Source organism: Gekko japonicus, unplaced genomic scaffold (genome assembly GCF_001447785.1).
Source record: "Gekko japonicus isolate JY-2015 unplaced genomic scaffold, Gekko_japonicus_V1.1 scaffold664, whole genome shotgun sequence".
In the NCBI taxonomy this organism is placed as follows: Eukaryota; Metazoa; Chordata; class Lepidosauria; order Squamata; family Gekkonidae; genus Gekko; species Gekko japonicus.
Genome location: NW_015166441.1, coordinates 810197 through 829604, shown reverse-complemented (window position 1 = coordinate 829604; position 19408 = coordinate 810197). Strand labels below are relative to the sequence as shown.

General features: G+C 40.6%; 2 protein-coding genes across 2 annotated transcripts in view; one reads left to right on the top strand and one right to left on the bottom strand.

Annotated features, from left to right (window-relative positions):
* The window catches only part of ZCCHC11 (zinc finger, CCHC domain containing 11), a 63750-nt gene extending 50280 nt beyond the window's left edge, over positions 1 to 13470 (top strand). The window contains exons 24-29 of the mRNA XM_015411981.1: positions 7281 to 7396; positions 8000 to 8160; positions 8782 to 8882; positions 9422 to 9944; positions 12049 to 12228; positions 13296 to 13470. Of these exons, the coding sequence (XP_015267467.1) occupies positions 7281 to 7396; positions 8000 to 8160; positions 8782 to 8882; positions 9422 to 9944; positions 12049 to 12228; positions 13296 to 13387 (1173 nt within the window). The 3' untranslated portion in view covers positions 13388 to 13470. The remainder of the gene's footprint in view (positions 1 to 7280; positions 7397 to 7999; positions 8161 to 8781; positions 8883 to 9421; positions 9945 to 12048; positions 12229 to 13295) is intronic.
* A 1667-nt stretch (positions 13471 to 15137) lies between these two features.
* On the bottom strand, positions 15138 to 19386 carry PRPF38A (pre-mRNA processing factor 38A). The gene is made up of 10 exons (XM_015411967.1): positions 19083 to 19386; positions 18435 to 18594; positions 17886 to 18007; positions 17265 to 17350; positions 16973 to 17083; positions 16692 to 16804; positions 16567 to 16593; positions 16039 to 16136; positions 15669 to 15717; positions 15138 to 15442 (listed from the first exon to the last, which is right to left on the bottom strand). Exons 1-10 carry the CDS (start codon positions 19210 to 19212, stop codon positions 15400 to 15402), a joined length of 939 nt encoding a protein of 312 aa, XP_015267453.1. The 5' UTR covers positions 19213 to 19386; the 3' UTR covers positions 15138 to 15399.
* Between the last annotated feature and the right edge of the window lie 22 nt (positions 19387 to 19408).

The following is a 19408-nucleotide window of genomic DNA, read 5'->3' as shown; positions in this document are numbered from 1 at the left end:
TTTTCACAAAGAAAAGGTGGTACTTAGGACCGACCCCACCTTTAGTACCAAGGTGAACTCTACCTTCCACAACTCCCAGGAGATATACCTACCGTCCTTCTGCCCTAATCCGATCCACCCCACGGAGAAGATCTGGCACACACTGGATGTCCGAAGGGCGCTCAAGCGATACATCCGACAAACTGAGCCATTCCGGAAAACGGAAGCCCTCTTCATCAACGTCTCGACTCCCAATAGAGGGCACAAGATGTCCAAATCAGCCTTGCGTGCAACACTGAAGTCCTGTAGCGCTGAAGCATACAGACATAGCGGCCAGCAAGTGCCCTCAGGCATCACGGCCCACTCTCTCCGTAGCGCAGCCACGAACGCAGCTCTATGCAACAGAGCGTCAGTCGAAGAGATCTGCAGGGCGGCGACCTGGACGTCGCTATCCACGTTCATTAAACACTACAAGATCAACACATACGACTCAGCGGATGCGGCCTTCGGCAGAAGGGTCCTGCAGTCAATACTTCCGCATCCGGACGACCACCCAACCCGTTCTTAGGGACACTGCTCGGGAAGGTCCCACAATCAGATGTCCTCCAGCTCAGAGGGAGAACGACCGTTGGTACTCACCGTGAGAGTCCTTCTCCTCTGAGGACTGGAGGACATCTCGGCCCTCCCAGGTCGTCAGCATGCGTAAGTACGGGAACTCAGGCTCGACTGTCATACTAACCTAGATCTCTCACCTATGTATATAACCTATGTATATATGTATGCAACCTATGTATGTAATGCCTTAGAGAAAGAGATATACCAAGGATTTCCTGACTGTGTAGTGATAGCTCTGTTCCTTACTATATGAGTTTAAACATGTTATGAGATTTAATTATGTTTCAAGTGTCACTGCTTTTCGGAGTACCTGAACTGAGGATGAGGGTGACTCCCACACAGGAAACAGGAAGTTCTTGGAAGTCCTGCCTCCCTGAAAGGAGGGTGGGAATCACCCACAATCAGATGTCCTCCAGTCCTCAGAGGAGAAGGACCTCTCACGGTGAGTACCAACAGTCGTTTTCAGTCCCCTTCCTAATAATCCCTAGCATAGCATTTTTGTTGCAGTCGCACACTGAGTTGACATTTTCAGGGAGTGATCTACCACGACTCCCAAGATCTTTCTCCTGGTAAGTTACGGCCAGTTCATACCCCATCAATGTATATTGATAGTTAAGATTTTTGGCTCCAATGTGCATTACTTTGCACTTGCCCATATTGAATCTCATTTGCCACACTGATGCCCATCCACCCAGCCTCGACAGATCCCTCTGGAGCTCCTCACAGTCCTCCCTGGTTTTCACTGCCCTGAATAACTTAGTGTCACCCACAAACGTAGCCACTTCACTGCTTATTCCCAACTCCAAATCATTAACAAGTAAGTTAAAAAGCACTGGACCTAGTACAGAGCCCTGCGGTACCCCACTGCTTACTACCTTCCACTGTGAAAACTGCGCATTTATACTCACATTTATACTCATTCTCTGTTTCCTGTTAATTAACCAGTTTTTAATCCACAAGAGGACTTGTCCCCTTATCCCATGACTGCTGAGTTTACTTAGGGGCCTTTGGTGAGGAACTTTATCAAAAGCTTTCTGAAAGTCTAGGTAACAACATCTATTGAGTCACCCTTGTCCACATGTTTGTACACCCTCTCAAAGAACTCTAAAAGGTTAGTGAGACAAGATCTCCATTTACAGAATCCATGCTGATTCTTCCTCAGTAACGTTTGATCATCAATGTGCCTAGTAATTCTATCTTTAATAACGGATTGCACCAAGTTACCCAGTTTCGACGTTAGACTGACTGGCTTGTAATTTCACGGATCTCCTCTGGAACCTTTTAAAAAGTTGGGGGTTATGTTGGCTACCTTCCAATCTTTGGGAATGGATGCAAATTTTAGCGATTGCATATTTTTGTCAGGAGATCCACAAGTTCACATTTGAGTTCTTTCAGAACTCTTGGATGTATGCCACCTGGGCCTGGTGATTTGTCAGTTTTTAATTTGTCCATCAATTGTAGGACTCCATCTCTTGTCACCTCAATATGACTAAGGTCTTTTGACACCCTTCCTGAAATCTGCAGTTCTAGAGTGGGCAGGTACCTCCCATCTTCCACAGTGAAGACAGAGGCGAAAAATGCATTCAGCTTCTCTGCCATTTCCCTATCATCCTTCAGTAATCCCTTTACCCCTTGGTCATCCAGTGGCCCCAGTGCCTCCCTGGCTGGTTTTCTGCTGCTAATGCATTTGAAGAAATTTTTATTGTTGATCGTTACATTTTTCACAGTATGTTCCTCATAGTCCTTTTGTTGCCTGTCTGATCACTGACTTGCATTTTATTTGCCACAGACTGTGCTGCCTTTTATTTACCTCACTCGGAGTAGTCTTCCACTGCTTAAAGGAATCCTTCTTAGCTTTTACTACTTCCATTACTTTGTTAACCATGCAGGCTTTGTTAAATACCTATTTGTGCCTTTTATTTGAAGAAGAAGAAGAGGAGGAGGAGGAGATTGGATTTATACCCCACCCTTCACGCGGAGTCTCAGAGTGGCTTACAAACTCCTTCCCCTTCCCCTTCCTGCAACAGACACCCTGTGAGGTAGATGGGGCTGAGAGAGCTCTGACAGAAGCTGTTCTTTTCAAGAACAGCTCTGACAGAACTATGGCTTGCCCAAGGTCATCCAGCAGGTGCAAGTGGAGGAGAAGGGAATCAAACCCGGTTCTCCCAGCAGCTGCAAGTGGAGGAGTGGGGAATCAAACCCAGTTCTCCCAGATTAGAGTCTGTGCACTTAACCACTACACCAGGATTGTAGGTTTAAATACTCTCCAAACTTCCCAAAGGGATTTAACCCTCCTTACCTTTCCCTTCAGTTTCTTCTTCACAATCCCCCCTCATTTGAGAGAAGTTACCCTTTCTAAAGTTAACTGTGGTTGTTTTGGTCTTTTGGGGCAACTCCCTATTTATATAATGCTAACATTAACATTATGGTCTCTGTTCCCAATTGGTGCTATTACATTCACATGTTTCATCAGGTCTTTAGCATTTCTTAGGACCAGATACAGGATCACCTCCCCCTGGTAGGTTCTGTGACCATCTGCTCCATGGCACAGTCATTGATACCAATTCCGCACTGACATTTTTGTCACTCGTTTGTCCCTGTTGCTTCAGGGGGGTTCCCCCACCCCAAAGTGTTTTGCTCTCTCTAGTAGTCCCAGAGAGAGCAAAACACATGTGGAAAAGGGGGGACGGGACCCAAAGCAATAGGGGAAAGCGAGTGACAAAAATGTCAGTGCAGAATTGGTCTGAGAGTATCTGGAAACCTAATCTCTTTCTCCTGGCTTGAACGCATATTGACCCACCTAATCAATGTGTGGCTAGTTAAAATCACATATTATGACACAGTTATTTTGTCTAGATGCTTTCCTTAATTCTTTTGCTGTCTTTAAATAATCCTCTAATCTTTGATCTGGTGGGTGATAAACTCACAGAGTCAAGCTACCTGTTCGGCACACCCATAGCATTTCTGTAAGTGAATTTATTTCTCTTAGATTCTCAGTTTTACTGGACTATATACTCTCTCTGACATATGGAGCCACTCCACCTCCAGCCCTTCCCTCCCTATCCTTTCAATATAATTTATATCCAGGAATCACTGTATCCCACTGATTATTCTCATCCCACCAAGTTTCTGAAATGCCCACAATGTCTACATTCTCCTCTGATACTTAAATATTCCAGCTCCCGAATTTTACCTCGGACACTTACAGCATTTGTATATCATTTATGATCTATAATTTCCCAGACACATTAGGCCCACAACCTTCCTACTGTGGCCTCTAGGCCTCGTCAGGTAGTCAATATTGTTTGTCACCTTCTCAGTGGCCAGTCCTAATCCATTTCCATCTAGAACAGTAACAATTTAGAGATGAGCCATCCTGAACCAGAAACATTTCATTTCCTGTTGTCTTTCCCCCAAGATATAGTTTAAAAACTGCTCTGCCACCTTTTTGATTTTAAGCACCAGCAGCCTGGGTTCCTTCTCCGGACACGTGGAGGCCATCTCTTTTGTACAGGTCCTGCTTGTTCCAAAAACCATCCCAGTGCCTAACAATCTTAAACCATTCCTCCTTATACCATAGTCAATCCATGCATTGAGACTCCGAATCTGGGCCTATCTGGCTGGCCCTGCGTGTGGAACAGGCAGCACTTCTGAGAATTTATTTATTTATTTATTTCATTAAACTTATAGCCCACCCTCCCCACATTGTGGGCTCAGGGTGGGTAACAGCATATATATATCTGCAATTAATACAGATTTACAATATTAAAAACATATTAAAAATACTCCATTTAAACTCCATAAGATCATCATTAAAAACATCTGCCTTAAACAACAACGCATCTCAACGGCAAATAATATGGTTCCAGTCTGGTTTCCAGGATCTGCAGTCACTGGGGGTAAGGCCTAATCAGTTGGATGCCTGCCACCTCAACTAAAGACCTGGCGGAAGAGCTCCATTTTACAGGCCCTGTGGAATTGTAATAGGTCCCGCAGGGTCCTGATCTCATATGGTAGCTCATTCCACCAGGCAGGGGCCAGGGCCGAAAAAGCCCTGGCCCTAGTTGAGGCAAGTCAGACATACCTTGGGCCAGGGACTACAAGGATGTGTTCATTGGTAGAACGTAATGTTCTATGGAGCTCATGTAGGGAGAGGCGGTCTCAAAGATATGTGGGCCCCTGGCCGTATAAGGGCTTTAAAGGTGAGCACCAACACCTTGAAACAGATTCGGAATTCAATAGGCAGCCAGTATAGGTCATGCAGCACCGGGCGGATATGTGCCCACACTGGCAATGACATCAACACCCATGCCGCTGCATTCTGCACTAGCTGTGGTTTCTGGAGCAGAGTTAAGGGAAGCCCCATGTAGAGAGAATTACAATAATCTAATATGGAAGTGACTGTTGCATGGATCACTGCAGCCAGATTGCGGGGGGTGAGGTATGGGGTCAACTGCCTAACCTGCCTGAGATGAAAAAAGGCAGACCTGGCTGTGGCAGTGACCTGGGCCTCCATAGTCAATGGAGGAACACCCCTAGGGTCTTCACCTTCGGCGTTGGCGGTGCCCCATCAAAAGTTAGCTGGCATTCTACCTCCTTAATTGCTTTTTTTTTAAATCCCCTTTTGTGAGACAAAGCACCCGTTTCCTCCCAAGGGTTAATGTGAATAGTAATGGGCCTATCCAAGCTTGCAGGTATCAGTAATTGGGCCTTTCTGCCTACATGGCTCTTATCATCTCAAAGGCCAGAGTCATGAATGTGGTAATTAGATCTTCTTGGAAATCTGTGGTCCGCTGGATGGGAGGGGGGAGGCAGGAGCGGTGCTGTAATGGGTTTCAGTGAGAACATACCTTGATTGAATTTAGACCACCACCTGACACCAGATGGCTCGAGACTATAATTGGGCTAGAAGCCAAAGAGAGACCATACTAACTTCATGATTTTGGCAGACTGAGGCCTGGACTATGTTAGATTTGCGTTGCAACAAACAGCTACATAGAGGACACTTAAGCCTCTCTATTGGACTTTAAGATTGTGCCATCTAATACCTGTGCCATGTAATACTAGTATTAGAAAAGGTAGCTTCTTTGTTTTTTCAGCTGTATGGCTTTAAGAGTTTGTGTTGCCTAGAAATCAATTTATTCTTTAAGTATTTAATAAAACTTCATATACTTTATCAAAGGCTGATTTATTGTGTACAGTAGTCCTGGGAACCCATGGGGTTCAGGCTTGGACTCCTTGACTCCTTTTTTTGTAAGTTTTCTATTTATGTAGATTTATTTGTGGAAAGTGTGCTTAACCTTTTTAGGGACATGGAGAAACTAGTGCCATGACCAGTGTTCCCTCTAAGCTGAATTAGTGTGAGCTAGCTCACAGTTTTTTAGCCTCCGGCTCAAACATTTTTGTCTTTGCTCAGGAAGGATGGCTCCAGAGCAAACTAAATGATGCAGCAGCCAAATCACTCGCTCACAACTTTAATTCCAGCAGCTCACAAAGTAGAATATTTGCTCACAGGACTCCACAGCTTAGAGGGAACATTGGCCATGACTTCCTCACCCTGCTGCTGAACTCGGACATTTGCTAAACTCGCCTGTTTATTCCCTTTTTCCAGACACTTTGTCACTGGAGCAGGGCCTGCTACTTTGCAGAACTAGGGCCTGTTCGTAGGAACCCTAAATACATAGTTTAGGTCAAAACTCCACCCCCCACTGGAGCCAATCACACTGATTGGGAGCTAACCAATAAAGGAGGAGGATGTAGAGTTCTGAGCAGGGGATCCCCCAGTTCTTGTGGCTTAAGCCTGAGGAAAACCCCACCTCCAAACAGCAACATTGCCATGTGACGTCCCTGACGTGGTGATGTCACTGCTGCGTGATGTCAGCATATCACTCTGCTCCGCTCCCAGAAAGTTTCCTCCCACCCGCTGCTGGCATGGATAGTGGCCCTGGCAACCCTAAGGATGAGTGAATCACCCTCTGGTTGATTAACATTAGATATTGCTGATTGGGAACTGATCAAATAAGAGTTGGCTTTTATTTCAAATGCTAATTTAATTTCAAATGTTAATTTTGCCCTTCTAGGCTTGGATTAAAGGAGACACTAATTGAATAGCCTCAGCAGTTACAGGAAGTATGTAACTGCTTGTTTTCTTGTAGGGGGAAAACCCTCTTTAAAGACTATGAGAACTAGCTTAAGATTTTAGATTTAGTTTAAAATTGGATCCCCTGTGTTTTTTAAACCCTAGCTGTATTTAAAACGTAGCTGCAGTTTTGTTCTTTGTTCCTGGGGGATCCCCTAAGAGCAGAATTTGGGGGGGCATTTAGGACTGTGGGGGGAGCCATCCTCTGCGTGCAGAAATACTTCTGTTTGAAGACACACCCCAGTGGATCCAAGCCATAGTTTCATAATTTTGCATTACTTGCAAAAATAAACATACCCTCTACCACTGTTAACTTTCTTTTATTACTGATGTGTGCTGAATGAATGCAAATATGAAAACATTTGATAGGTGATTTTTAAATTTTAGTTATCATAGAATTCAAGTGATTGGAGGTGATAAGTTGCATATTTCCTTCTTAATGCATGCCTTGTTTCTTCCGATATGCCTCTGCTTTCTTTCATTTCCTCTTTGCAGAAAGTGATGACAGGAAGCTTTTGTAGAGTAATAATGTACCTTTTCCCTCTAGGAATACTTTTTCAACTCGAAGGTATTAACAGATGGAGAACTGGCACCCAATGACAGATGCTGCCGTGTCTGTGGCAAAATCGGCCACTACATGAAAGACTGCCCGAAACGGAGGAGGTTGGGAGAATGCGCACACCTGTAATTTAAAACCATTTTATGCTGAATATAAATGAGGAGTATATTCCTTTTGTTTGCCTCAAACACTGCACTACATCCTTTCACCTGTTCATTTTGAAACCATTGGTTGAAAATCATGTGTTCAGTTCCTTCCTTGACACAGCTTTTACCCTGAGTATAACAGGTGGCATAAAACAGTGCCAAGCACTGCAGCTGAATTACATGGCACTTGCTTTGTAATCTTGGTATGCTGAATAACACTATGGGTGTCCTTTGCCTTGAAGGGTAAAGGTGCAGAAAATATAAGCAGTCAGTTGCATCATTTCAGGGAACTTTCCCCTGCCACTTAAGCTTTGATCCTCCCTTCACAACATTTCAACCTCCAGTTGCTTCAGACAAAAGAGCAAAACCAGATTTGGAACTTATGTTGTGTTTGCAGTGCCTCCTGAATATTGTAGACATCAATTGTGTTTAGCAGAGTTCATATTATCTTAGTTGAGTTTAAATTCTCTGCTTGTCTTCTTTCTGCTGCCCTTTTCTGTATCACAGTTGTACATTTTCAATGCTATTTCAAAGTAATATTTAGTACTTTTTCCCTTTTAGGTTGAAGAAAAAGGAGAATGAGAGAGAAGATGAAAAAGAAGTAAAGGAGGAAGACAGAGAGACAAGAGAAAAGAGGTGTTTTATCTGTGGGGATATTGGACATGTTAGAAGGGATTGTCCTGAATTCAAACAAACAAGACAAAGAAGCAATGGTATTGCAGGTAAAACAGAATCACCTCCCTCCCCCCAATTTTGTATTTTAATGTTTCTGAATTGTCTGTAGAAAACATTGTGACTTACCATTTATCAAACAACAGCGTGGATGTGTACAGTAGCACTCTTGTCCTCCCTCTGGGCTTTGCTTTACTCTTTTGCTTTGCCAGAATTTTATTTATTTTATTTTTATCCTGCTGTTCTTCCCAGGAGCTTGGGGCAGTTTACGTCATAATTATTGCTACCATATAACCTGATCCTAAATTCTTCATGGCTTCCTGTCCTTTTTAAAGCTATAACAAAAGTGTTGTAGCACATAAATAAATATGGAGTAGCTTCTGGCTGTTACCACAACAAAAAGCTAACTTCTATCCCTTACCTAAATAAGCTTTGTACTTCTACTGAAAATCACCAAGATACATTTACAATAAATGAATGCTGAAAATATTTGGCACCACAATGAAATTTGTAGCTACCCTGGCACCTAGGGTTTGTCAAGCCCTGCAACAAATAAAGTCTTGATTACATGTGGGGGTTTTGTTTGCAATGCAGACTACTGCTTTGGATCACAATCTGTTTGGTTTCCTAAAATATATAAACCTGTACATTCATTACATTTTGTCATTCAGCTGCTCAATTAGTCCGAAGTCTTGTAAACTCACAGCAAGTGACTGGATCAATTCAGCAGCAAGGGGAAAGACCCTTGCGTACCAGACAGCCATCAGAATGTGTAAGTTCCATTTAGTCAATAATTTTTCAGTGAGTAATTCTGTCTATGAAGCCAGTGTGAGTTGGCAATATAGCTGGAGTACTTAATACTTGTGAAACTTTCTGCTATGCTGCTCAAATGTTTTAATAGCATTGGTTTTAACATACCTTTTCTCAAGCTTTTGTTGAAATTGCTATATACTGATTACATCTGAAAAATCCCAGATCAAGCCAGAGATCTGAAAAACGTATGGAGTAATTGAAAAGGAGAATGAATTAAGATACCGTTAATGAGTGAAAGGAGATGTATTTCTGATTATGTAATGCTATGTTCCAGTAATGTCCCAGCTGACCATTTTCAATGGTAGGACTTATTCTATAGAATGAACATGTCAGATTCTCTGTTAATGAAATCTTACTGAGTGTGAACAACTAAAGAATTCAGTTTACTGTTATGGTACAGTAGAGGGGTGAGAGAGTGAGGCCTTATTAGGTATCAGAAGATTAAACAACACTTTTTAGTGAACTAATCCAAGCTACATCCTTTTTTTCCCCTTCTAGTCTGATTCGCGCCAGTCATCTTACTCTCCACAGCCTCAGCAGTTTACACAGAATTCCTCTCCACCAACCTCCATTAACCAGACTCAGCCACAACCAATCTCCCAATCCAAGCATGCTCTGCAGCCCCAACAAGGGGCACAGCCATCCCACCAGGTCCAGCTGCCTTTGTTTAACTTTCCCCAATCTCCCCCAGGTCAGTATTCTGCCTTGCATAACCTGGGACTATTTCAAATGCACCATCACCAACATCATCACCAAATTCAACTTCCTAACACCTCGTGGCCTGTTATTCACTCTGCACCGGGTAATCCTGCTCATTCTACAAGTGTTCCATTTTCTGTGAGGGCTGGCAGTAGCAACCCACCCAGTAATCCAAGCAGCGTAAACTTGAATGATCCCAGTATCATCTTTGCACAGCCTGCTGCCAGGCCTGTAGGAATCCCCAGCAATTCTCATGAGGGACACTGGCACAACCCTGTGACTCTAAACTCACTGGTGAACAATGGCACTGTGGGGAATTCAGGTAACTATCTTTTCTTCTTTTTTGTACTGATAATTCCTTTACTAAACATTTACTGAACTATTTGCTACTATAGTGCTTATGACAAACTTTTAAAGAGATGGGCTACCTAGTAATTTTTGAACTTAAAAAAGCATTAACTACCTGAAAAGAGATTCAGAAATGTAGAATGGCTTTTGAAAGGTGTTTTGTAGGCAACGCTGTTATTTAAAGGGAAAGGAAAGAGTCCAGTAGCACCTTAAAGTCTAACAAAATTTGTGATAGGGTATGAGCTTTCGTGAGTCACTGCTCACTTCTTCAGGTACAGCTGGAATGTGATACCATTTGTCCTATATCTTGGAAAGTGGAGTGATTTCAGATGTCGAATGATATTATCAGGCAAATGACAATAGAAGGTGTGATTGGATTAGGTGTGAGATACAGAGAGGTAGTAGGCGTGGGGAAATCAGCACTGGTAATGAGACAGGAAACCTAGGTCTCAGTTCAGTCCAGGTGGATGCATTGTGTTGAGCTTCGTTATCAGTTGCAATTCAGCAGTCTTTCTTTCTAATCTCCCTTTGAAATTCCTTTGTAAAATAACTGCTACTTTTAGGTCAGCAACTGAATGTCCTGGAAGGTTAAAATGTTCCCCTACTGGTTTTTGAATGTTGTGGTTTTGATGTCAGACTATTAATTCTTTGTTGAAGGGAGTTTTCAATGCTGATTTTTCCATGCCTACTACTTCTCTGCATATCACACCTAATCCAATCACACCTTCTATTGTCATTTGCCTGCTAATGTCATTTGGTATCTGAAACCACTCCACATTCCAAGATATAGGATAGATGGACTCACATTCTAGCTGTATCTGAAGAAGTGAGCGGTGACTCACAAAAGCTCATACCTTACCACAAATTTTGTTAGTCTTTAAGGTGCTACTGGATTCTTTTCTGCTGCAGCAGACATACTAATATGGCTGCCCATCTTGATTTATCCCTAAAGGGAAAGGAGTTTGGGTTTTCTGTTGAGAAACATAGGTTCCAAAACTGCATCCACAGACAAGTTGATAAGACAAGGTATGTAGAGACGACAGCTGCAAATCAAAAGAATCCTGTGCTCAAGTGGAAAGTGTGTCTGCATCTCCACATGAAATGCTGCCCATTTTGCTTTCTTGCTTTAGCCCATCAGGCCATGTTGAATAGTGCTCCTGTGGGTTCCTGAAGTTCAGGAACAACTCTTAAGTAAAATGAAAAGGGCTACACATGGGAACTATAGCCACAAACCTCCTCATGAGCAGGCAGAACACTCAGCATAGCCTCTCAAATCCTGATAATCAAACGTAAAATTTTCCATAAAAGACCAGTATAGCCTGTGAGGATATAGTTTAAGCCATGGCATTGCCTGAAAACTAGTTTTCAGTGCTACAGCAATCCTTGGACAAATTAAAGAAAAATCCTTGGACAAATTAAAGCATATGCAGAATACCACAGCATAGCCACAAGCACACTCCTTGCATCTAGGCTGAAAAGGAGGACATCTGAGTCAGAGGAATTTGTTTCTGGGTTAGTGTGAGTTCTGTTACCTTTGTTTGTAGAATTACCAGAGCCTGTGTTTGTTTCCTATCTCTATCACTGTTAATGCCAGCCTCCTAATGTGTTACATTATTCTTTTATTAAGTGTTCACTGTTATAATTAATTATCATTAATGTTTGAGTAGTAAGATTGACTTTTAAAAATTTATTATGGCTTGGTGTACTATATGATTTCTTCAGTGCCAGGCTACCCAGAAATGAATGTTCTTACACCACTCACAAGAAAACTGCATTTTTTAATGTAGTCAATCAAGCACACATTTTCAGTACTTGATACAACAATTATGCTTTTAATACACAAACCTTCTTCTAGTTAGTAGATTACTGTGCATGTTTCTTATTCTGGAAACACCATTGAAGTGTATTGGGGAAAAAGTCAAGATAGACAAAGTTGTTATGCATAGTTAAACAGTAAGTTTTTTAAAAATATATGTTTGATATTTACTGATTTAAAGGTTTGGCAGTTACTGATGCACTTTTTCATATAATGTTTCATGATAAGCGATGCCTCCTTTTCCCTTTTGAATAAATACTAGATCAGAGCTTCCAAGGACAGTTTGGTAAAGTGAACCCTCCTCCTCCTCCTGTTCCTTGGGACCCCAGTGCCCCTGCCCATTTTCCTCTACTTCGAGGGACGTGGCCTTACAGTATGTCTCCAAACTACATGCAACAGGGAAATGCCAGCTATCCACTGAACAAATCTTTCTACCCTCAAGGTACTAGAGCAAATATATGAAGCACTTCGCTAACTCTTTTTTTCACTGATACTTGTCTACAGCTGTTAATCCCCTTATCCTGAAATAACCCCATGGGAATCAGTGAGAGTTAGGATGGTAGTTGCAAATCAGCCTTTAATAAGATGTAAGAATCATAGATCTTTAAATATAGTGAAACTTACTTATTTTTTTAATTATATTTTTAATTTTTCCAAAACAGAAAAACATCTTGGAATTTCGCTTACAACATATCATAGTACCAAGATTCTTCCAGTGTTTACAGTTTTATAAGATTACACTTTACAGCAATTTAGGAATTCATCACTTTGAGGTTTTCTCAATCCATCTATAGACTCTTGACCATAAGTTCTCAAATACTTCTTCATTTTTACCTTGTAACATAAGAGTTAACTTTTCAATTTCAGCCACTTCTAACAATTTATATATAAATTCTTCCCTTAAAGGAGTTTTTTTGGTTTTCCACTGAAACTTATTTCTAAGCTGGTATGCTTACAGGCATACTATTAGGGAGTTAATCATCAATTGTCTGAATGCAGCTTGCCTCCTTTGGGTCACTGGAACAAGATTAACAGGATTCACATTGTTAATTTAATTAATTTGTTGTTTCTGCAGAAGAAGGGATTTTCCTTGGTTTCTCATCTATACAAGTTTCCTTTTTGTTATGACTGTTAAAGTTGTAACCTTTGACAACAAAAGAATCACTCTAATTGTAGAGATAAGTAGTATGAAATTACTTCGGCAAATGTTCCTTACATTGATGTTTCCTGAATAGTTTCAAATTTATCTGCCTTACAGGATTGCCTGTTAAGCCACTATCTGCTCAAGGTGGACTTTTCAAGATTCAGATTTAGTAAGGGATAATTCTTATACAGCTAAACTACAGTCTGCTGATACATCTGAGTGTTACAGTCTCCTGTCCATCAAGTCACCATTCCCACTGTGAAGCCCACTGGGCATTGTATCCAACTTGTCTTTAACCTGTGTATTAAGTACAGTAGATTTAACTAATGTGTCCGCTAAAGTAATTGTAATTCATTTTCTTTTAGCTGGCTTACTGATGCAGAACAACCAGCGCTTTTCTCTTCTGTCTCAAGGACACCCACACTTGAACATGAATTTTATTCAACAGAAAAAATGAAGTTTAATTAAGAGGATGGGAAGAAATCAGGTTCTGGATTAAAATCTTATTGGATTAGAGATTATTTAAAATTTTTAACTGTATCATTTGTACATAGATATAAAATATAGTTTTTACCAGTATCACAACTGTGATACAAATGTCATCTATTTTATTACCCTATTTTAAGGGCAACTGTGTTTTATTTTATCTTGATAAAATGTAAAGAGAGTTTTTAAAATTAAGTTGTTTATTTTCTATTAGCTTTATTCATACCTTGGTTCAAACTTTATATCGATTGTTCTAAAAAGAAATTAGAAAGGGGTTTTTTTGTGTTAAAGACTGTCACCTTTACAGAACAATGTAGTGCCAAATTTTTTTAAAGAAACAAATAAAATTGCAAAATTAGAAATCACAACCAGAATGTTCTTCTAGTTTGGGTGCATCTGGCTATAATGTTAGTCTTTTTAAGATTACAGACTAGGTTAAATATCACTTCAGAACCAACTTAAGTTAGTATCAGACTACATAAACTTTCAGACTTTACAGAAGTCTTTGCAAGTTTTTTGGTCAGATTCCAGAAGTGAAAGTAGAGAGGAAGCCCGTGGGCTTGTGAAGGCCAGCCCATCTCTCCCTCTTGAAATTCCTCCTGTTCATCCTTACATTGATGAATAAGTGTATATGCTTGATGCTTCACTTGACAAATTAAAGACAGATTGTTTGTCCAAAATTGCCAACTTTTTAAAGAGAGCCATTTCTGAATAATGAAAAATATCCTAAGGTACCCCCCTGCCCTGGACATGTTACCTAATTTTGTTCTGTCCTAGAAATTAACATGGACTAGGAAGAGCAGTAAGACATTGACATGGACTAGAAATGAAGCTTTCATAATCCTATGAAATAACATTTTAAAGAACAAAAACCTAGAGCAGATCTTTTTGCAATCTTTTCCTGGTTTTTCTAGGGATGCACATGCTACTTTATAACAGCTGGTGAGCTGCGAGTAGCTCACAAACAGCCTGTTGGAGACCCCTAGTGTATGCAGTCTGGATAACAGCAGCTTTCCCTCAGTCCTGAACTTCTATCATTGAGAATAACCAAAATGTTAGAGAACATTATAAAGCAATATAATCCAATGTGCCTGCAAACTAGGGTTGCAATATAATTCAGTATGACTGGATTATGACTAAATTTGCATAGGTTCCATATGGTAACCTACTATTAATGCTGAGTTGTTCAGAACTCAAATGAAAAGTTTGTTACCTTCTGTTTGTATTGAAACTTCCTACTTTAAAGAATTTAAGCCTATGACATCCACAAGAGAATGCTTGGAATACCTAGGATGAATTACATGTTTCTATAAAATTTTTTTGAAAAGCATATATGCTGAATGCAATGTCACACACTCCTACCTTCTAGAAAGGTGGGCAAAATATGCCCAGAAGCTCTGTCAATTTAGATTACCAATCCCTGTGTTATAAAGGAGTGTATTAGACCATTTTTTAAAGTTGCAAACTTCCCCTAAATTGCAACTCTGCATACCATCTTTCTGAAAATTGTGCAAGTTCATCACCTCTGGGAGATGTATAAGTATAATCATATGCAGGACATATGTAGAAAGGAATATTAATAACATAATGGTTTTCATACAGAACTTACAATAATAATTATCCGCTTTCTCACTTACCAATCCCTGTAGTCTTAGTAGTATTTTGATGGTTTGTTGGGCTTTGTAAAAATGAGTAGTTGCATAACAATCAGACATTGTAAAAACGCCAAATAAACAATTCTTTATTAACGGGTCTTGTAATGAATTTACACAGCTCCTTATCTTATGCTGGGTTTTTTTACTGGCTTTCAAAAGAATTTAAACAGATTGTACATTGAAAATGTCCTTCTTGTATCTGACAGAAAGAATACTATCATGTCTAAGACACTAAAAAATAATACAAAAAGTTGGCTACTGCAGCAGTAGCTACCCATCTTCTGAGTGCGTATCTACAAACAAAGATGGCTCAGCTACACTGTCCAAGTCATTCGTTTCCCCGACGACTCTTCTTATGGCTTTTTTTAGATCTGAAAGTACAACAACATTTTCTCAATTGTCTGATTCCAATGGGTATATGTGAATTGCACATTCATGACCAGTATTTTGATTATGGGTCAGTTATGACATTTTTAACAAACTCTCCCAATTACACACAAACTGTTTGGAATTTGACAGTTACCATGGAAAAAGAAACTTCTAAGAACAAAGTCATTGCTAAACCATTATTATTTAGCAGCAAAATATGGTCTATACCTTTCTGGAGACTTGGAATGACTGCGATGTCTGTGGCTACGATGGTGTCCTGTCAAAAATAAGACATAAAATCTTTACTTTGAGTAATCATCTGCATAGGGTTCCTTCTAAGTTCCAGTCCACATAATGCAGAATTATTAAGGAGGGTGCTTTACAGAGATACGATAAAAACAAACAGGTAGAAACTGGAGCTGAAACTATTAGTTACTGACATGCCAAATAGATCAAGATGGGTAGCCATGTTAGTCAGTCTGTGTCTGTAGCAGTAGAAAGGACCAAGAGTCCAGTAGCACCTTAAAGACTAACAAAATTTGTGGCAGGGTATGAGTTTTCATGAGTCACATACCAGAGAAATCACAAACTCAACTACCTGGAGATTTAGATCTTGATCTGTGCCGTCTGTCCCTGGATCTGCTTCGATGCCGCCTTGGGCTCTTACTACGGTGCCTTTCCCGCCGTGGTGAAGGACTAATCGAACACAGGATATTATTAGTGTTAAACCTAATTTATTTAATTATTGAATAAAATATATCTGCCTTTCCTCATGGTTCAAGGCAGCTTGCAATAATAGCTACAAACATTTTCAGATTAAAGGCAAAAATAAAATAACAAATCCCAAAACTTCCTCCCCCTTCAAAGATGCCTGCCTATTCAGACTCCCTCAATAGCCCTAGCAAACAGTCAGGCCTCCCAATACCTCCTGAAGATCTTCAAGGAGGAAATCCTCCTCTCTGCATCTCTTCAGGGAGCCCATTCCACAGAGCTGGAGCCATGATAGAAAAGGCCTGGGCTCTGGTTGATGCTGGATAGACCACCTTAAATGATGGCATAGCCAGCATATGACTGCGTGATGACATATGGAATTTAATTTTAAAAAACAGTTCAGTAGTTCTCCTACCTTCTTCTCTTTGGAGATCGACTTCGTCTGAAACAGAAGGGGGGGATAATGGAGGTAAGTGTATTAGTCTTACATCTTTTTAGGATGAGCTTTATGTTGATTGAAAGGATTTTCCAAAAATGTACCTTCTGGGAGACCTGCTTCGGCTTCTCCTATACCGCAGAGTTGGAGATCTCCGGGGTTTGTCTAGATCCCTGTAGCCTCTTCTCCTGTGATCAGGTGTGGGAGCCCTTTCCATCTGTAAGTATTACAAACAAAACCACTCTGTTAAAATACCTGAGTACAATGCATCTCTAAAGAAAGTCAAATACAATCTAGTATTAAGGATTTTATCAAGCAAACTCAGTATGAGTAGGGTGTGTGTGTGCAGAAAAAACCAGAAGAGAGACCACACAAATACTTAAACCTTCTCATCCTCTTCTTCCTCGTCTTCACTAGACTCCACATCATCCATATCTTCTTCCAGTGCACTAATGCGTGGTTCCAGCTGTTCAGCTTCTTCTAGGACATACCGTTTCTAAAAATAACCAACAGCTTTTCAGTGTAGGCAATGCTTAATGGGTGGAAGGGTGATACAACAGCCCATGCATTTGTAGCCTCACTTGCAAAAGTAGCAAGGATCTTGTCAAATCTTGTTACTACTTGGCACATACTCTAGTCTTGTTTTTCTCATTAATACGTTATTAATTGTTACACACCTGTAGTCTAGGTAAAATGATATCACACACACGTTCATCGTGGAGCAATTGATCAATAAACTCATCCACGTGCATTAATTCAAACTCTGGAAGAAAAAATAGTTTATTTTAGAATGCAAACAGCCACCCTATAATTTATAGCTCTATTTTCCAAAAAAAATTATTGTTAGAAAATAAGAAATACTTCAGTTTTCAGCAATCCCTGATGCCATGCTTCTCCTCACATTCTCCAAGAAAACTGCAGTTTATCTTCAAATAATATGGTTACAGTGAAGCAAGCAACAACTTATTTGACACCTGGTAAAGACTAAATCCATATATATGGCATCAAAATTAGAAGATGTCACCAAGTTGCAACCTACTCATGGTGACCCCATCCATGGGGCATTCCAGCCAAGTGACAAGCAGAGGTGGTTTGCCAATCCCAGTCTTCCTTGGTGGTCTTTCACATAAGTATTAACCATGGCTGACCCTGCTTAGCATGCAAGCTAAGGCTGAAATGGGCTATTCAGGCTGCTTATTAAAATTAATAAGAATATTGATTCTATCTATACATGTGACTTATGGTTGACAAATACCACCTCATTTTAGGGACATGAATTATAAAATCAGGCCACTTACCCCCATTTCTATTTTGGTTTTTTATTTTTCGATAATCATTGTACAAGGGTTCAAGGTATTTGTAGCAGTCTATGGCAGTGCCAGTTAGTCTCATATACAATGCACCCAGCAATCTCACATACCTGAAAATTAGCAAGCACAAAAAATATTTTGGAATGGCATTCTTTCAAGTATAGTAATCTAAAAATAGAAACCTTCACATGTTAGATTAGTTTGAAACATCATTGTTCATGATTACTGGAATCTTCATTTGCTGTTCTGCAGATCAGTCTGCACATACAAAATACTCAGTAGATTCATACCACCAGGAGATTGGTGAGGGAACATTGTCAAATGGATTAATGAAAACAAAGTAGCAAATAACAAAGAATGTATCCATAAAATTCTGATTTGTCAAGAAACATACAGTGTGAGAAACAATATAAATTACTAAATGTAGGATTTATAAAGAGTCTGTAATGTGAACCTGGACACCTACAAAATGCTACTAGTTACTTTCAAGTACAGGACAAAGTATAAACTTCGTGTTCAGACTGAAGAGCTCCTTACTTGAAATCTTCATTCTTTATAAATTCCACAATGATGTCTTTTTCAGGCTGTATCTGTAACATCTTCAGAGTCAAACATAAGAATGGCGTGGGCTTGATGTTTCCACCATAAACTCCACCAGTGTACCTCAGTTCCATAGCTTTATCCACAACCAGTTCAGCTAATATACCAATGAAAGAAAGAGGGGCATTAATTGTCGTTACTATCCTAAAACAGTGATGGTGAACCTTTTAGAGACCGAGTGCCCAAACTGACCCAAAACCCACTTATTTATCGCAAAGTGCCAACACGACAATTTAACCTGAATACTGAGGTTTTACTTTAGAAAAAACAACTCATACATTAACTTAAGATGATCCAAACAAAGTAAGGAAAGCAATCCCAAATGCTTTCATTTACTTAAAATTATTTGGCAGAGAATTCGACACTTTAATGATGGTCTGGGCCTGGCTGGGGCGATGGCACCCACAGAGAGGGCTCTGAGTGCCACCTCTGCCATAGGTTCGCCACCACTGTCCTAAAATATGGATAGCAGGGCCTCTATTTCACCATCTCCCCCTCCTGTTTCAGGTTCCCTCTCCCGACATACTCCCCCCACATGGTCCTCCCCGCCCCCCGCTGTTGCCCTCATAGCTACCCAAACCGTACCAGTCAGACCAAAGCATTCTTCCTTCCAATACTTGGACTCATAGATGCGAGTGCGGATAATCTTCTCCACCAGGTATTGCGGGTTAGTGCCGTGGATGCTATGCGCATCCTTTACTGTCCGGTTTGCCATTGTGAGGCCGAGAACCAATACCGAGGAAAAAGGAAAGAAAATATAGCGGAACAAGTGGACTACTGTGGTACCGGACAAACTCAGCGCTTTCCGCTTCCGTTTCAGGGGTCTATTCCTTTCAGGTTGAACTTTGACGCTTCCAATCTGTCATCTTAGCGCCGGGCAAACGGGTATCCTATTTCAGGCATCATAGAGA